At 39.8% G+C, this 17595-nt stretch overlaps 3 protein-coding genes across 5 annotated transcripts; 1 reads left to right on the top strand and 2 right to left on the bottom strand.

The window, feature by feature from the left end:
- Positions 1–926: 926 nt before the first annotated feature.
- Positions 927–2475, bottom strand: LOC148693284 (hyperosmolality-gated Ca2+ permeable channel 1.7-like). The gene is made up of 4 exons (XM_068481246.2): positions 2295–2475; positions 1839–2163; positions 1516–1749; positions 927–1309 (listed from the first exon to the last, which is right to left on the bottom strand). The coding sequence occupies exons 1-4, from the start codon at positions 2465–2467 to the stop codon at positions 1085–1087; spliced, it is 957 nt and encodes a 318-aa protein (XP_068337347.2). The 5' UTR covers positions 2468–2475; the 3' UTR covers positions 927–1084.
- On the bottom strand, positions 2406–5545 carry LOC137741550 (hyperosmolality-gated Ca2+ permeable channel 1.7-like). Its single transcript, XM_068481247.2, has 8 exons — positions 4970–5545; positions 4138–4287; positions 3779–3914; positions 3545–3646; positions 3278–3397; positions 3102–3182; positions 2648–2988; positions 2406–2540 (listed from the first exon to the last, which is right to left on the bottom strand). The coding sequence occupies exons 1-8, from the start codon at positions 5281–5283 to the stop codon at positions 2492–2494; spliced, it is 1293 nt and encodes a 430-aa protein (XP_068337348.2). The 5' UTR covers positions 5284–5545; the 3' UTR covers positions 2406–2491.
- Positions 5546–7221: 1676 nt separating this feature from the next.
- Positions 7222–17073, top strand: LOC137741810 (protein HUA2-LIKE 2). 3 transcript variants are annotated; one of them, XM_088680664.1, is made up of 12 exons: positions 7222–7645; positions 8297–8373; positions 11032–13125; positions 13385–13847; positions 14192–14300; positions 14416–14528; positions 14737–14921; positions 15004–15496; positions 15592–16024; positions 16122–16301; positions 16454–16509; positions 16610–17073. In XM_088680664.1, exons 1-11 carry the CDS (start codon positions 7523–7525, stop codon positions 16477–16479), a joined length of 4296 nt encoding a protein of 1431 aa, XP_088536790.1. In that variant the 5' UTR covers positions 7222–7522; the 3' UTR covers positions 16480–16509; positions 16610–17073. The 3 variants fall into 3 exon arrangements, with proteins under 3 accessions (XP_088536790.1, XP_088536791.1, XP_088536792.1); XM_088680665.1 differs by having other exon boundaries at positions 16454–16527; XM_088680666.1 differs by lacking the exon at positions 7222–7645 and adding an exon at positions 8477–8543.
- Positions 17074–17595: the final 522 nt, after the last annotated feature.

The raw sequence follows: 17595 nt of genomic DNA, 5'->3' as shown, positions 1-17595 counted from the left end.
AATTATGGAGGGAAAGCTCCAGGGTCTCAAACTAAAGTCCAAGAATACGTACTAAACCAGCAAGCCCAATTAGTTTAATGAGTAATTATCAAAGCAAATGTTAACCACAATAATAATTTAACGTGAATTGAAACTTTTCTGTATAGTTACACTTAAGAATTTCTTCTGGATCACACGATGAATTGCTAGTAAATAAAAAATAATCATGTTTAAACATACAAATTAGACTCCATCGCTACATTGACATTCTAATATGTCTGCATCTTCCCAATCATCCACATAATGAACACTATAAAATCCATGATCATAGACGGATTCATATAGGGACCTGAGAGGTCCCGGGACCCTCCGGAAGTCTGAAGAAACATTTGTGATTGACCTTCAGGACCCTCCAACAATTTGAGCAAGTGCATCGGAGAGGCTAGTTGCCTCCATGGATGTACATGCAGCAGTGCATATAAAGAAGAATAAGAGGTTTCTAATTTGTGCTTTAATCCTCCAAATCGTTGCAACCTCCCAACTTTAAACTCAAGTTACCCCATCCCCTAGCACCATTTGCCGTTCCACCACCTATAGCTGCCTAATTTTATTTCTTCCAAATTCATCTAAGTTTTTGTTGGTTTTATTACCTTTGAGATTAATCTTGATTATTATTATTTTTAAAGCGGGACAACTAGTAGTAAGCCACAGTTATTCACCCCTTCTAGGGGCCTAGAAGACTCACAGTCAAGCAAACTCACTAACTTGGAGCCTCGAACCTGGAACCTCCTATGTTTTGTATTTTATGAGTCGAAATCCGCGTCCTTACCACTTGGCCACTTGATGTGGTTGTAAATCAAGAAGGTGGTAAGACCCTTGCAGAGTTCCCCAACAGCATATTAATTTTGATTATTCAATGAACCAAATTCAATAAAAAAAAATAGTGATATGGAACCAAAACTAGTCTAATATTTTTTTTTTTTTGAACTTTTATCTTGGGACCTCCCGATCTTAAAATCCTGGATCGGTCACTGTCCATGATCCTCGTGCATTTACAAGAAAGAAGGGTTTTGAACCTAAAAGATAGGTCTGCCGGAAAGAAAAACTAACTGCGAATTTCAGGACCGGAGTCGGACTCGTGTTTACTTCCCATTTGAGACGTTCTCTTTGTAACAACGAGAGGACTGCTCTCTTCCTCGTCAACGTCTACTTCGTGATTCTGCATCTGCCCTCCCTTGAAGACGGGATGCACGTAAGCGTCCTTCAGATAGTTCAACAGATTCAGGTTTGGTTCCGTTGCCCGCTCGACTGTATCCTTCACCATTGCCTCCTGTTTGTTGCCAAACCAAGCACATTGAGAATATGGTATTGCTAAGAATACAGTATAGTAACGGCATTCAGAATGCGAGAGCCGCATATTTTTATGACTCTGTGTGTGTTAGTAAACGCATGAGAACTCAAGAAATGTGCCGTTATAGTAATGGCATTCTATACATAACTAACAAAACTTTGTACCGGAAACTTCAACCTAATTACCTGTAGTGGGAATTTTAGGAATGCTGATTCGAAACGCCCCTTGCAGACTCTATGGAACCAAATTGTCAAAATAGGTTGCGGGATGAGAATGAATGTTGATTTCGCAACGCCTAATGTGCTAAACAACCCCATTAGTAGAACTTGTGCTATGATTAGACCGATAATTACACGAAGATGCACTTGTGGCCAGAAGGCCGCACCACTCTCATATTTCTGGTCATAGACATTAATAATCTGGCAGCAAAAAGGAACCATTAGTGCCACCCTAACAATGAGCTAATCTGTATTTACTAATGGCAGAATGGCGGTATTAGATAGCGTACCTGATGGCGATAAACTACGTAGGCAAAAGCGAAGAATATGAGAATAAAAGGAAGTAGTATAGGTGTGACAACAGAATAAACAAGACCCAGCAGAAAATATAATTGTGTCCTAGGTTCGTTTGTGGCGAAATTCAAGGAACCGGGATCCGTTGCCTGCTCCCGATCTTGTTCTGTCTTAACCAGAAATGTGTTCTTGAGGTGAAACAAAATTAACGGCACCAATCTAAGGATTTCTGCAGCGATTCCACTCCAACCATCAACCATGACATAAGTGATGAAGAATGTACCTTTCATTGGGATGGACCTCCCAACAGTTTTTGTGAACCTGCAAAAGCAATCGTACATTTCCTGTCAGATTATCCCATCATCGATTAAGAAAGTATGAAAATTTCAAGTCTATACACAAAAATGCCATTGCCAACATTAATACTAAGTTGTGGAAAATTTTGACATTACTCGGTTGAGGGCTCGTTCATAAGTTTCTCAAGCTGCTGAAGTGCTGTTCCAGCAACAATGCTTCCTAGGAACACATTGATAAGTATGAACAAATGATACTTCGCTGCAGATCTCCTATCCAGATGTGAGAGTGATGTTAAGCCCTCAATCTTTGACATAAGCATAAGAATCATGGGAAGTATAGCAAGAAATATCTTTCATGCAATTCCCGGAAGAAACCCTTGGACAACAGACTTGACAGAACTTCTGCAAGAGAAAAACAAACGAAAAGAAGGGTTAGGATTTAAAACCCTTTGTATTAGTTAAAACCACATACAAGAAATCAATACTAATAGAATGAAACAGGGACACACATCTGAAGTAGTGGCTTCAAGAAAGGAAGGGCCTTCTGAATCCCCTCGATGTTAGCTAAAGATTGGACGAACGCAATTGGAATCATGAAGAAGAAAGTAAGGAAGAAAAAGGCAACACCCATGAGCAATTTTCGCACGTTGAGTTCAACATATGGAATTGCAAGGTTATTCCAATAGATGTCGCGTGGCTCAGGAGCCCACTCTGTCAACCACATGGTAGGATTTCTTGACTGCTGAGTTTGAGCACACACAGCTGCTCCCCATCGCGTTTTGAATGAAACAAATGCTGCAGGCATTATGGCATCAGGATCACTTATAACCTTTTCTCGTTCTTGCTTTTCCTGCATGAAATCTACATTATTATGCATCTAGAATGCACAAACAAAACAAACACAGACTGTCCAACATATCATTGTGTGACAAGAAAGAAAGCATGCTCCTTAAAAATACTCACTTCTTCGACCAACTTCTTGATCGTATCATTGTAGTAATCAATCGCGTCGACTCTATCTCCCCATAGACCCAAGAAACCTGTCTAATGGGATATGAGATGACGAACTCAACGGAATCAAAATATTAACAAATGACTCTCACAAGAACATATAAATCAAGTTACGCAAAAAAAGAAACCTTTGTAGTAGGCTTTGTCTTGGGATTTCTCTCAAACTTGTTTTGGTAGTACACAAGCCAATTTTTCGTACTCTTCTTCTTGTCGACCACCTGTGCAAGTTTATTTGCATTGTATACAACCTACAAGCATTTAAAGTAACACAATTGACTTCAATGTAGGTTTATAGTTTAATATATGTACTTTAAATTTGTTTTTCAGTAGTATATATAGCTGATTCCTTCGCAAATCAAACTAGCAAAACTAACCAAGTTCAGCAAGTGGCTTACTTGATGTGTAAGATAGTGATCGGGATGGTTTACACAGAAAAAATGTTCGATATGCTCACTGACTGATTCATCAGGATCTGGGGGTACATTCCTCACAAGAACCTGTTAGGGACGTAGAGTTAATGTAAACAATTGCAAACTAAAAAACTAACCCAGCTATGAGTAAACAGATGCCTCAAAGTATAAAAACAGATAACTGAAAAAACAAAACAGACCACCATGGGGATGCCTCACCGTGAACTGATCAGGACGACGCTTTTCAGATGCTAAAAATTGAAGCCGTTTAGTAGCCACTGTCTTGTACTCATGGTATAAAACAAAGCATGTCCAAAAGGTAAATACATAAGACATCACGAGATGTGCGAAAAACCTATAAGACCGAAAACAAAAGAGAAGTCAGATTTGGATTGTATAAAAGTAATGAACTTCTGAGAGCAGAAAAACTATGGTAACACTAAGTATTAAGGTCATCTCTTGTCACTCCTGTCTACTATACAAAAAAAACTTGGGTCGTGAGACCACAACGTCTGTAGGGTACCTCTCACAAAGAAGAAGAAAACATGGGGAAATGGAAATGGAGACGAAAAACTTACTTGGGAGATCCAGTAGGAATATTGGATATTGAGAGTTTATCAATGTCGCTGAATACTACTTCACGGCTCCTTTCCAGCGTATTGCTCATATAATTGACAGGCACCAAAACACCAAGTGCAAGCGCGGTTATGGGGACGAATATCTTCAAGCTGTGTGAAATGAGTATCATTAAGTTATTTACTGAGTTAATTAGCAAGAGTTTCGAAAACATGTAACATGTTATGTGCACTCCGAGTGTTTTAACACGATGTGTTCTGAACCATCTAACTCTTACTCGAGTGGTACCTCTCTTCACCGTTGGAAGAGGTCTAACTTCAAATAATACGCAATTTTCCTCTCACGACTTTGTTGAATTTCAAATGGGATTCAGTAATTCTGTGACAAACAACGGACTAAAGAAAGCTAATTGCAAAATACACCTTAGGTTCAAGGTCAATTTCAAGGGATACGACTTTGCAGTTTCCTTACATTACTAAGTAATTGAATCGTTAACAATTCAAACCGCTTTTGTGTCTAGACATCTTCCCCTCCGTACAATTTCTTACATTACGGTCTAAAAGTATTAAACTGTTGAGTAATTAGAACCGCGTTGTATCTAAACCATCTAGCCCTCCATGCAGGTCTACATAACAGGTGCCTCATACCAACTTTTTTTGTCTCGTTCAATTTCGGTCAGACACAAAAATGACTTGAATCGTTAATACTTTAGTAACCCCAAAAAATTGAAATTTTGGGGTCCCTCTTTGAAAGTGACCCCAAACCTCAAGGACGTATTTCGTAATTAGCTCAAAAAAATTTAAATTTTTCAAAAGCATGAAGGAAGTTAGCTACCCGAGTACATAAATCCGAATGTAAGCGGCGGAATCAAGGCCGGCGTGATCAATGAGCTCCGGTTCGGGCATCCGCAGCGCGGCAGGCATCCAATTGAGGAACTTGAAGTAGGTTTTGGCGTCCAGATTGACGAATTTCCTGACGGTGGCGCCGGAGCTCGTGGGGCTTCCCCTCATCCCCTTGAGGTACCATTTCGGAAAGTAGACTCTGTCGTTGAACGGCTGCAGCCGCAGCAGACCAAACGCCGCCAGAAATCCGAATGCAGACAGAATGTTGATGGCTGCTGACATCATAATATCTTGAAAATTCGCCATTTTTATTAACTAGTTTTGACACAGCGGAAGTTATAGGTTAAGGGATCACGAACGGTCGGTCTTTCTAGTCGGAAAGACGAAAGCTTTTTGGATTCCGTGACGGCGACGGCGGTTGGTGGTGAGATTACGGGTGGAGACTCGAAATTTTGGGCGGAGAATTGTGAAATTTGGGTGGAAATGTTTGGAAATGGGAGGCAGAAGAGAGAGGGAGCGGTTGGATGGCGCCAACAAGCTCGGAGGCGTGTTTGGCCTCGCTGGACTCACGCTTCTGAACGTTGGCAGGGGATATTTGAATTTTTTCTTTGACCGAACTACCCTTCAATTACTTCACTTTCTTCTTTTCTATTTTTGGAAAATATATGATTTCTTAAAAAAGAAATAAACAAATAAAAAAAAGATTTCCGTACACCCTCTTTCCTCTTTTTTTTTTTTTTTTCTTCTATGCATACCCTTATTTACTTGCGTTTATTCTTTTCTCATTTATTCAAAGGTCAAAAAAAAAAAAATTGTGTAAGGAAGAAAAGTGTAAAAATTGTTTTCCAGATATGAGAATGACAAGACCAAAATTTTCAAATAACATTAGTGACCGATTCAAGGAACACGAACGTCATTTGTCAGATCCCGCCCTGGGGAGGACCATTTTTTGGGCCCGCTCCACCACCGTAGCACGATCTTGTCCGCTTTAGGCCCCGATCGCGCCCTCACGGTTTTGTTTCTGGGAACTCACACGAGAACTTCCCAATGGATCACCCATCCTGGGAGTGCTCTCGCGCGCTACTCGCTTAACTTCGGAGTTTCGATGGAACCCGAAGCCAGTGAGCTCCCAAAAGGCCTCGTGCTAGGTAGAGATGAGAATATACATATAAGGATCAATCCCTTGGGCGAGGTGGGATGTCACAATCAGGGGCCCGTCCTCCTCGTCGACACACATGCGGCCAGGGTTAGGCTCTGATACCAAATTGTCACATCCCGACCCAGGGGGGGACCACTTCCCGGCCTCGCTCCACCACCATAGCATGATATTGTCCGTTTTGGGCCCCGACCGCACCCTCACGGTTTTGTTTCTGGGAACTCACACGAGAATTTCCCGATGGGTCACCCATCTTGGGAGTGACCTCGCGCGCTACTCGCTTAAATTCGGAGTTCCGATGGAACCCGAAGCCAATGAGCTCCCAAAAGGCCTCGTCTAGGTAAAGATGAGAATATACATATAAAGATCACTCCCTTGAGCGATGTGGGATGTCACATCATTTGTCACCAACTATCACAAATATAGGTGACAAAATAGTCACCAATAACTGTGAGAAAATACCCATATGATAAGTACAAGATTTGGTGATAACTAACTAACTCTTATATGCTAATACAAAATCTAGACTGCCGATTAATAAAATTTTATTGTCAATTAAAAGAGAGTAAGAAAAATTATTTGGTCTTTTTCATCAAAATAAAATTATGAGCTGTAATATAATTTCACACACACCAATTTTACTGTTTCTTTTCTCAAACCTCACACATATGTCATCATAATATATGTAATTTAAAAAAAAAAAAAAATTACATTCTCTCTCTCTCTAGCATCTCTCTTTTCCATATTTTTTCTAATATCTACACGCATAGTGATAGGGCTTCATCATAAAATAAAAATAGAATACTTGTTTTAAAGAAAAATATGTATTGGGCCTTCTATGCATACATATTCGGGTCCGCCCATTTCCAACAGAACACTTGGAAAGCATGGCCCATTTCCAACAGAACATTGTCAGTCGGTGAGTCACGTGTTATGCGCACGTCACTGTGCTTGCCGATACCCGAAATCTTAGTCCCCCAGCGTACGTTAGCACACTCCACCACTAGGCCCAAAACAAAACTTACACTACGCACCCCATGCGCACATTAGTCACCCCTTCACCTAGCCAACTCATCATCTCTCTGTTTGCGCTTCTTCCACATAAAAACTCTTTCTTCTATCATACTGTTTCTCCCTCCTCCCCCTCGTCCCTCCCTCTCTCTCTAGAATTAGGGTTTCGACTGAGTCACTCCCTCTATCTCTCTGTTGCCGATCGATCTTCGTGCTTCAATGCCTGCGAATCTCCGCCGGAGATTTTCCGCGAAGTGCCAGATTGTTCAATTCCTTGGGCGATTGCGGCACGCCGCCGTCCCGCAGTTCGTCGTGTGGTCATTTCAGTTCAAATAGCGGTTTCCCGATTTGATTGGAGCGGCGTGCGGTAGTTCTTCAATGGCGCCCAGCCGGAGGAAAGGAGCTAGCAAGGCCGCTCAGGCCGCCGCTGCTCGCCGCCAATGGAAGGTCGGCGATCTTGTTCTTGCTAAAGTCAAAGGCTTCCCTGCTTGGCCGGCTACCGTAAGTCTTTTTCCAAAAAAATTGAACTATTTCTCGCTTTATTTATGCCATATGCCGAGGTAAGGCGACTACCCAGTAGATGAATATGCTCTGGTTAGGGTTTTTGTGCTTTGTGCAAGCTTAGTTAGTTTGATACTGTATTGAATACTTCTTGGATGGGTGGTTTTCTGGATCTGAAAATTTCAGTTTCAGTTTCTATGGTTAATTTCATTGAGTAAATATTTCGGTTTGGCAATTCTATTGTTTGGGATTTTGTTATTTTTCCTTAGTTTTGGTATTTGGAAGTGTTAATTGAAAGAGGAAATGCATACGTGCTTCGGATTTCTGTACATCCTTATGAAATTAGGATTCTTGTATTCTTTTTCGATGCATGTGGAAATGGGTGTTCGATGATTAGCATCAATTTTCTGCAATTAGATTGGGGAAAAGTTAATTTATTTACTATCCGGAGTTTGAAGCTCCCTTCATCCTATATATATACTGTGATTCTTCTGCACAGTGGATATGAAAGTGTAGCCTTTGCATTGGTTTTGGTTCTTCTCATGCTTTGGTCACTGGACTTGCTTTCCGTGATTCCAAATGGGAATGCAGAGAATGGTGTCTGTTTTTATGTTCAGTGCGAGTGCTTATCAATTTAGTTTCTGATTGCAGGTAAGTGAACCGGAGAAGTGGGGCTACTCTGCTGATTGGAAGAAGGTACTAGTCTTCTTCTTTGGAACCCAACAGATGTAAGTACTTAATGCTTTCTTGATTAACTTTAACTAACATCAATGGTGGTTGTTTCCACTGTTGTGCAAGTCTATAATTGATTGGTTATGACTGTCCTTTCAGATCAGACTGACTGATGGAAGTTAACTTTGTACTTTATGATAATATGATGTCATGTTGTTTGAGTAAGGTATGATTACTATGTTTGTACTGTGTTTTTAAGAATGAAGCTGATTACATCGTTCTTGTCTTTTAAAATTGGTAATTGGTATCCTAACTTGTGTTGCTAGACGAGACTGTATATATGTATTTGGTGTATTTAAAATCACTACCACTGTTATTGTGCCTGTCCTTCATTTTGGTCCTCCTTGTTCAATTAGTAGTACATGAATATGGTGTACTAGACTCTAGTTGTGGATATTTTTCTATATACTGCCTCTGAATAAAAGGGGATGGCACTAGAAAATGGCATGTAATAACAGCCAAAACCTGTCTGTTACTTGGGATTTATTGTTATTAGTTATGGACCTTATCCTATTCCATTAAGTCGGGATAAAACATGGTCATTTGGATAGGTACAGTGACAAGGTCAATAAGTAACTTTTAATTCGTCATTCCTTTGAATGCACCAACAATGTTCTGCAAAAGACAAGAGTATAATTAATTATTTAATCAAGCTGACGCTTGATACGTAAAGTGGTTTAATTGATTCAATTTTTTTCTCTTACTTTCTTTAGCATGTAGTTTCTTTCTCTTGTTTTCAGTTGGTTTATTTAATTGGTTTCATATCATAATTAAACCTTAAAATAAGAATTATTTAACATTTATCAATAGAAATGGGGATGGATTTAGTGGTTGGTTTAATTCACGATCTGAGGTTTTATTGTTATGCCAAAATTCAAAGATGGGTTGCTTATACTGGTTTAGTCACCAGTAAGTTGAAGAGTTTCTGAATCTTATTAGTCTCTTTGTCTTTTATACCCTATGTCTAATGATACAAATAGTTGGTAAAACTTGCAATTATTGGACTAAAATGAGAAAGTTTCATATTCACCCTCCAAGGATAGAAACCTTTATTCAATAGTTTCACATTGGGGAAAACAAAGCTTTTGGAGGACTATTGTTTACTGATATTGTGGGTTACGGTATATCTTGTCAGTTTTGAGTAGCATAGTTCCTATGAGAATAGTTTGAGGCCGTGAGTTGAATTCTAGATTTGATTGTGATATTTTATTGGATGGACTCCGGTATATGTTGCATCAACTGTTTTTTATACATGTAAATACTGTGCAATCTACCTTCCTGGATTTAGTTCTCCCGCTGAGAATATTTCATTCTGTTTCATATTTTTCCACAAATGTAGAAATATGCATGTAGAATTGGCTGAATAGCAGTTGCAATGACCACACTTGAAATTGCTGTCCACACCCTTGAATTATGCTTGGAAAATCTGCCTTTGAAATAAAAATAACATAACGAATCTGCTAGTAATTATTACATTATGATGGTAATAGGGCAAGATGTTTTCCATAATGAATGCTTGTTAGTTTGTGATTGGTTTTTAAATCTGTAGTAAATTTTATTGTTTGGCACTGAATGATGTAAGGTGGGTGTGATTTTTCTGTACCCTTTGTTAGAGTGATAAGTGAGGATTTGTTTGGGACCTTACTGTTTTTTTTTTCCTCTCCTTGCTTTGAGGTGAAGCTTTTGAAAGGAGGAAGAATTTCTATTTTAATTTATATCATATATAGGGTAATGTTCTCTTGTCAAATATCCTATGTTGCAAGACTTTTAGTCTGAATTGCACAATCAAGTAACAACCTGATCAATTATCCCTGTTGACAATCTAGCAGCAAACATGCTGGACATTCTGGAAAGAGGACATTTCCCTATATATATATATGTTTAGAGGTATTTAACTTGGGTGGGTTGAGCTATGTTAGATGTTAGGGATGAATGCTGTTCCTTTTGGGTAAGACTGGAATGTAATATACTCTATCCTGGGTTCACTCTTGGACTTCGGGTAATAAATTGTAAAGCATGTTTGATACCGGCTGTATTTGTTCCTATCTTAATTGTGTTGTAACATGCAAGAGTTGCATAAATATGTTTCCATAGCCTTTGTTGATGAAGGATGAGTTAATTTATCTACTTGTTGCATAGAATTATATTTGATACACTAGGATAGTATCTCTTCTTTCCCTTTACTTGTATTGTTCATGTGGATGTACACAGGAGTATCCTTGCATTTCTGTGCGTGTGTGCATATTTTTTTCATCCCAGAGGGCTTTGTGGATTGTGGGTGAAGGATTGTAAGCTCAGATTCTGGCCTTTAAAGTTGTGGATCCTGAGAACTCCATATGCTCTGGTTACATACAAATGGGAATACTAGTAAAGATTATCGAAATTATGGAAATTATCTTAAAAACATGGAATTTGTGAGGCTTAATAAATGCTAAACCAATCAATAATGAAATATGAATATCATAAACTAGTACATTCTTGGTTAATATAAGGTTGCTCACCAATATATATCAATATATGTTGCATCACATGCCCTTTTGATTGTGTTGATGTTGACCTAACTAATCCAACTCATTCTGTACCTGTGCACTATGAGTCCGATTTGGTATTAGCTTGCTGTTTGTCTTATTCTTTTGAGTGTTTTTGTTATGCAGAGCGTTCTGCAACCCTGCAGACGTCGAGGCATTTACCGATGAGAAGAAACAGTCTCTTCTGGGCAAGCGTCACGGAGCTGATTTTGTTCGTGCAGTCCAAGAGATTATTGATAGTTATGATAAAATGAAGAAGGAGGACCAAGTTGATGACTTCAAATCCACTGCAAATGGAAGGAACACAGTGGACTCTTTGTCGAACTTGGGTGCAAAGGATCAGTCAGAAGCTCCTGAAGCAATTCTGGATTCACATTCTAAATCTTCACAGTCAACAAATAGAAATGAGCCAAGTGTTTCTGTAGAGGACGCTTCAGCAACTGAACAAGTAGATGCTATGCACGATAAGGAAGCCTTAATCGAGGAACCTGCGGCAACAGCAATGGTTACTGAAGCACCTCTTCCAGTGACCTACTCTTCAAGAAAGAGATCAAGAGACTTGCGATCACGGAATTGTGTCTCACTGAAAAAGGAAGCACCAGCTCGTAGGTCGAGACGTTCATCCAGGATGGAATCACGTAGAGTACGCAACTCAAGAATGTCATGTGATGATGATGACAAGAATGCTGGGCAAGTATCTGGTAATTTAGTTCAGGATAGATGTCTAAGAAGGAATAAACGAATACGGAAATCACCTGATGCCTCTGAGTGTGATGATGTGAATTCAGCTGCTTTTGTTTCAAATGGTTGTATCGAATATAATGGTTCTGAAGTTGTGACAGTTGATTCTGACGCATTTAGTCTAAATGAAGGCAGTGCTATTGATTCTGGTTGTAAAGGTGAACACTCAGAGGCTGTTGCCAAATTCTTGGATGGCGATGCTGAGTTGGTCAAAGGACTTGATCTCCAAATAAAGGCAGTCGTTATCAAGAAGAAAAGGAAGCCAAACAGAAAGCGAATTACTAATGATGCAGCTGACCCTATTGCTATGGTGGACAAGGAAACAGTTTTGGAGGTCAAGCAAAGTAGTAATCAAACTATGCAGAATGATTGTGGGAAGATGAATGGAAATTCCTCCAAGGAAGATGGAGATGAGCACCTGCCATTAGTGAAACGAGCCAGGGTGCGAATGGGCAAACCATGTTCTGCTCACGAGGAAGTAGATAGCTTTGCACACACTGAAGAAAGTCAGAAGGAAGTTGTACTCAGTCCACTGGGGCCAGTCAGCACATCATCAAATTGTGAGGAAAATTGTCCTTCTGGTAGGGACTCATCTGTGGTAAATGAAGTTTTGGATAATATTTCACCTTCTGGAGGTTGCACTCGCATTTTGGGAAACAGACCTCAGCTTTGGAACACCAAGAAAGACCAATCATTTGGTTGCTCAGTTGGTGGCGAAGCTGTTTTACCTCCATCTAAGCGTCTTCATCGCGCTCTAGAAGCCATGTCAGCTAATGTTGCTGAAGATGATAGATGTAATTATGAATCTTCAGTCGCCAAGACGTCTACTGTTGGTTGTCATCATTCTTCCACAAGCACATGCCCTGCTATGACTGTAGAAAATAATAAAGGGACTGGATTGGTACTGCAGAGTGAAGACTCTTTGGGCAATAATGCTTCAGGGGTTGATGCTTCTGGATTATCTACCAGTTTAAATCCTGTAGTCTTGGAGGAAAATGCTAAATCGGTTGTGGAAGTGGTTGCTGATGAAAAAACTGAGAGTCTGAACACCCAAAATCATGAATGTTCTATTGATGAATCACCAGATTTTGGAGACCATGTTGCTGGTAAAGATCTTAGTGGTGGTGCTTCTGGTTGTCACATTATGGGAAGTCCAGAGCATTTATCGCCTAATATTGACAGAGGAGAGGCTGGTATTCGGCTTATTGAAAGTTCAATTGATGAGTTGCCTACGAAGGACAAAAGCAAAGACAAAGATGAATTGAGCCACTGTGAAGCAGAAAATCCTGATATTGAATGTGATACTTCGGAGCATACTTTGAAGAGCATAAATCCTCCTGTATCGGGCACTATCCATGATATTTCTGAAGTTTCACCTTTAAACGAGGCTAGTCCACTTCATTATGGTGGAGAGGGCTGCAGTGAGAAAGTTGAGGCTTTGGAACCCTGTGTTCAAGATACTAGAGAAATCAATGACATGTAAGCTTTTGTTCAGTAGTATAGTTTTGCCATAGAATTTGATAGTTCATGTTTCTTGTTCATATTTCACGAGTCCCCTCCACCTTTTCCTATTTTGTAAGTTAATGCCTTGTTTCTTAATTTGTATCTTCTTTTTTTTTACTTCCATTATTATAGAGGCGTTTTGGTACTGATTTTTGCACTCAGTGTTATCCTTTACCTGATGGACTTTTAGGCAAGTACTTTTCTTAATCTCTATTGCTCTGTATTTCTGTCTTAGGTTTGATTTGGTGGTGAAAGAGGTTGAAAATAAAAAAACAGAGAATGATCCAAGTTCAATTTCCTATCCAAATGAATACTTGGGTGAAAAAAATGCCTCTGGTATCCGGTCAAGTCCATCCCTAACAGATGGAGGAGATTCTCTCGCACATGCATCACCTCCCAATACCTCAGGCTGTCACATGTCGACTTCAGATGGTAGCAATATTCTTCAGAACAATGGCAGTTGTAGTCCAGATGGTGATTTGCAGAACAAGAGAACTTCATCTACTATACTTGGTGAGGACGGAAAGTCTGAATCAGTTGTTAGTCAAAGACCAAAATCTGTGGGCAGGTATGCAGAAGTACATGCAACCCTCTTATCATTTGAGACAATGCTTGGAACATTGACAAGGACCAAGGAGAGCATTGGTCGAGCAACTCGTGTTGCTATGGACTGTGGAAAGCTTGGTGTAGCTGCTAAGGTAGGTGAAATCTAATCTCTAACGTAGGTTCAAAACATTGTACCTTATTTCCCCACCGGGCTTTCTTTTTTAAGTTCAATTTTCCATGTCAAATTTTTGTATAACATTTTAGATATATGAATGCTTTCACGATAACTAAGTGGAGACCGGTAATAACTTGTCGTTGTAGTTGTATATGAATGCTTTCTTGATGATTAGATGGAGACCAGGAACATCACTCCTTGTAGTTGTATAGGATACATAAAACTTCTTTTGGCGATTTCTTGTTGTACTTAAAATAATGTTGAAATATTGGCGGAGGAAAAATATGCATCCATTTATAATTTCTCTTCTTTAAAACTCAGGTCTTGGAAATTCTTGCCCATTATTTGGAAACTGAGTCAAGCTTACACCGAAGGGTGGACTTATTCTTCCTGGTGGATTCAATTGCTCAATGCACCCGAGGGTTGAAGGGTAATACATCTATTTTGTTTATCATAGCTAATCCTCTCGCACAAATAGAATTAAGGGAATTACGAATATACTATGTGTTGGATTTCGTTGTCTTGATATTGATTTTGAATAACAGGTGATGGCTGTGGTATGTACCCTTCTGCAATCCAAGCAATCCTGCCACGGTTATTGTCAGCTGCTGCTCCTCCTGGAAGTTCTGCACTTGAAAATCGTAGACAGTGTTTAAAGGTAAGCCAAGTACTTTTCCTTTTAGGGTTTTTTTTTTTTTTTTTTTTTTTTTTTTTTTTTTTTTTTTGTTTTTTCCCATTAATAGCATGTTGTAATAGCATCCTCTTGCCCACTCTTCATTATTGCTTAATATTCCGTAAATTTTGGACCTTATAATGTCATATGCGTTGTGCTAAATGCCTTGCCTGTTTCTCTTCTTTTGTATAAGGTTTTGAAACTTTGGTCAGAGAGAAGGATTGTTCCAGAGTCCATAATTCATCGCCATATGCGAGAACTAGATACTCATGGTGTGTCTTCTTCTGGTGCATATGGCAGGCGCTCTGCGAGAACGGAAAGGTCTTTGGATGATCCTCTTAGAGAAATGGAGGGTATGCTTGTTGACGAATATGGAAGGTTTGAATTGGCTGGACCTTACTACTAGATTTTCTCATATTCTCATATCAAATTGTTTATTGAGTTCTTTTTTTTGCTACAGCAATTCAAGTTTTCAACTTCCGGGATTTTGTATGCCCCGTATGCTCAAGGATGAAGATGATGGATGTGATTCTGATGGGGAAAGTTTCGAGGCTGTCACTCCTGAGCACAATCCTCAGGCCCATGAAGAACAAGAAACCACACCTGCCACTGAAAGACATAGGCATATCTTGGAAGATGTGGATGGAGAGCTTGAAATGGAGGATGTGGCACCTTCTTGTGATGTTGACATGAGTTCATCTTGTGGTGTTGCTGGAGCCAATGGTGTGCAGGCTTCGCATAATCAGTTTGAACAGAATTATCAACCGTCCCTTGCCCCTCCATTACCTCGAGATGTGCCACCGTCATCTCCTCCACTACCATCTTCTCCTCCGCCTCCACCGCCTCCGCCGCCTCCACCACCACTGTCTCCACCTCATGTGATCCATCCTCCATGCGCTATGTCTGATGCCTATATGAGTGGTGTTGATTCAAAGTCCTACACTGTCACACATGTGCGTATTTGCTTGACTTCTCTTGTTTTCTTTAAATCTGTATAAAAATGGTCATGATATTGCTTTTCTTCTAACTTTTGGATGTGCATTTGCAGAATGTGCATGACAACAGAGTTCAACCTCCACCTCAGCAGTTGAATGCACCAAGAGTCAACCAAACAATTCCCGATGCCATGCATTATTGTGCCTCTGAATGCAGAGATCATCAGAGACAGATGCCTGATTCTACATCGTGCTCTTATAGTAGTTTTCCTACATATTCAGATAGAAATGTGCCGCACTCTGAAAGTGCTACCTTCCACAATAAAGGTTACCCTTTACGACCACCTTGTGCTCCACCATCCAGCCAGTTCTCTTATGTTCAAGGAGACCAACAGGTAAAGCCTCGACGCGAGGCTCCGCCTCCTTATCATCACAACAGATTTGACTATGGGGACAGGGAAAACTGTTACAATAACCATGAAAGAATGAAACCTGGCCCGTATGAGCCCCGCGATAGCTGGAGATTTCATTCACATTCTTTTTCAGGTAAGTTTTTAGAGTACAAATAATTTTATGATAGCAACGCTCTGTATTTAATTGCAATATTTTGATTTCAGAATTGTTGGCCCTCTTTTTGCAATAGGTCCTCGATATCCTGATAAAGGCAAAACTTCTTATGGAACTGACCCATATTCTGGCCCTCCATGTGAAACAACAAGCGGACCTGGCCAAGGTTGGAGATATCCTCCCCGCTCGATGAGCCACAGAGACTCTTTGCCCTTTAGACCACCTTTTGAAGGTCCCATACCCGTCACAGGCAGAGGTGTGTGAATTTTCTGTAATAACTCGCTTTGTGCCGGGAGAAAATTATCCCCTAATATTTTCGTGTTCAAGAAAAATTGCTGCTTTAGATTTTCATGATAATATATAGGGACATTAAAATCGTAGGCTAAGCGACTCTTGTTTATGCTTCAGGTCCAAGCTATTGGCGGCCAAGATGACCGAAATGTAGCAAATTGTCGTCAGGACTGGTGTGTTGCAGCTACAATGTACTTTAATTTACCCTTTTCTAATAGTTGTTAGTTAACACTAAACACTCATGCTAATTCTATAACGGTTCATGAATTTTAGGTAATGATCCATTTTTGATCTTGCTCCTGCCCCGCTTATTCAAGAGCGTCAGTCATCTTGACGCCGCGAGGCACGGACGTTTAGAAAGAGGAGGAGGCTACAAGGCACCACAGACCGAGCGTTGGAATATTATGCTTTCGGTCTTGTATATATGTAATTCTATCATCCTTCCTCCTGCAAACGCAGATCAGGGAAGACGATCATTTGCAGAGACGATTGAATTGATGAGAGGCCGTCAGTGACTAACTCTAGGGTTGGCATTGTATCATTTCTATCCTCTCTTTTTTAGCCAATTTTATCTCAAAATTTTTAGAGTAATTTATTTCTTGAAGGCTCTTCATAGGAATTTTGTGACATTTGTTCCCATAAACTCGTCGGTTCGGAGCAACTTTTATGTGCTCCATTGTTCTTTTTATACAAGTACCAAAATGATGTAACATTAGAAAGCTTGAAGTGACTTTGTATGTTTGCGTGTGGTTGATTGCCCTTGCTGTTGGAGCCTTCATTTAAGCTCACGCCACCCGGGTTCGAAAGGAGTAGGATTCTCCTCTCTTTTTTTCCCTCCCATTCCCTCCCTTCTTATTTGAACGGTTACGGTTAAGTTACGTCAACATCTTTATTAATTTTTTATAGAAAGTGATGGACAAAATAGAGAATGTGAGAGGAGGGGATGGAAGGGAATGGAAAAAGGGGAGAGAATCCTAGTCTGGTTTGAAAACCTCCCCCATCACCCTAAGTTTGCACCAGGTTTTCAATTTAGAGTAGTTTAGGGTTCATTTGAAAGTTCTTTTAAAATTATTAAAGGCGTTTTTAATGAAAATGTTTTTAGAATCAATCATTCGTAGACATGCAAGTGAATCCTGAAAAAAAAACACTTGAAGCTTCCTACAAGAAGTGCATAATTGGTGTTTCTTGTAGGAAATCCTTTAAGTGCTTTTGAAACTTAAAAACATTTTTTCTAAAAACGTATTCAGTCATTTTAAAAA

This window comes from Pyrus communis, chromosome 11 (assembly GCF_041283825.1).
Source record: "Pyrus communis isolate YQ-2024b chromosome 11, ASM4128382v1, whole genome shotgun sequence".
Lineage (NCBI taxonomy): Eukaryota > Viridiplantae > Streptophyta > Magnoliopsida > Rosales > Rosaceae > Pyrus > Pyrus communis.
This window is presented reverse-complemented; position numbering and strand designations above follow the sequence as displayed.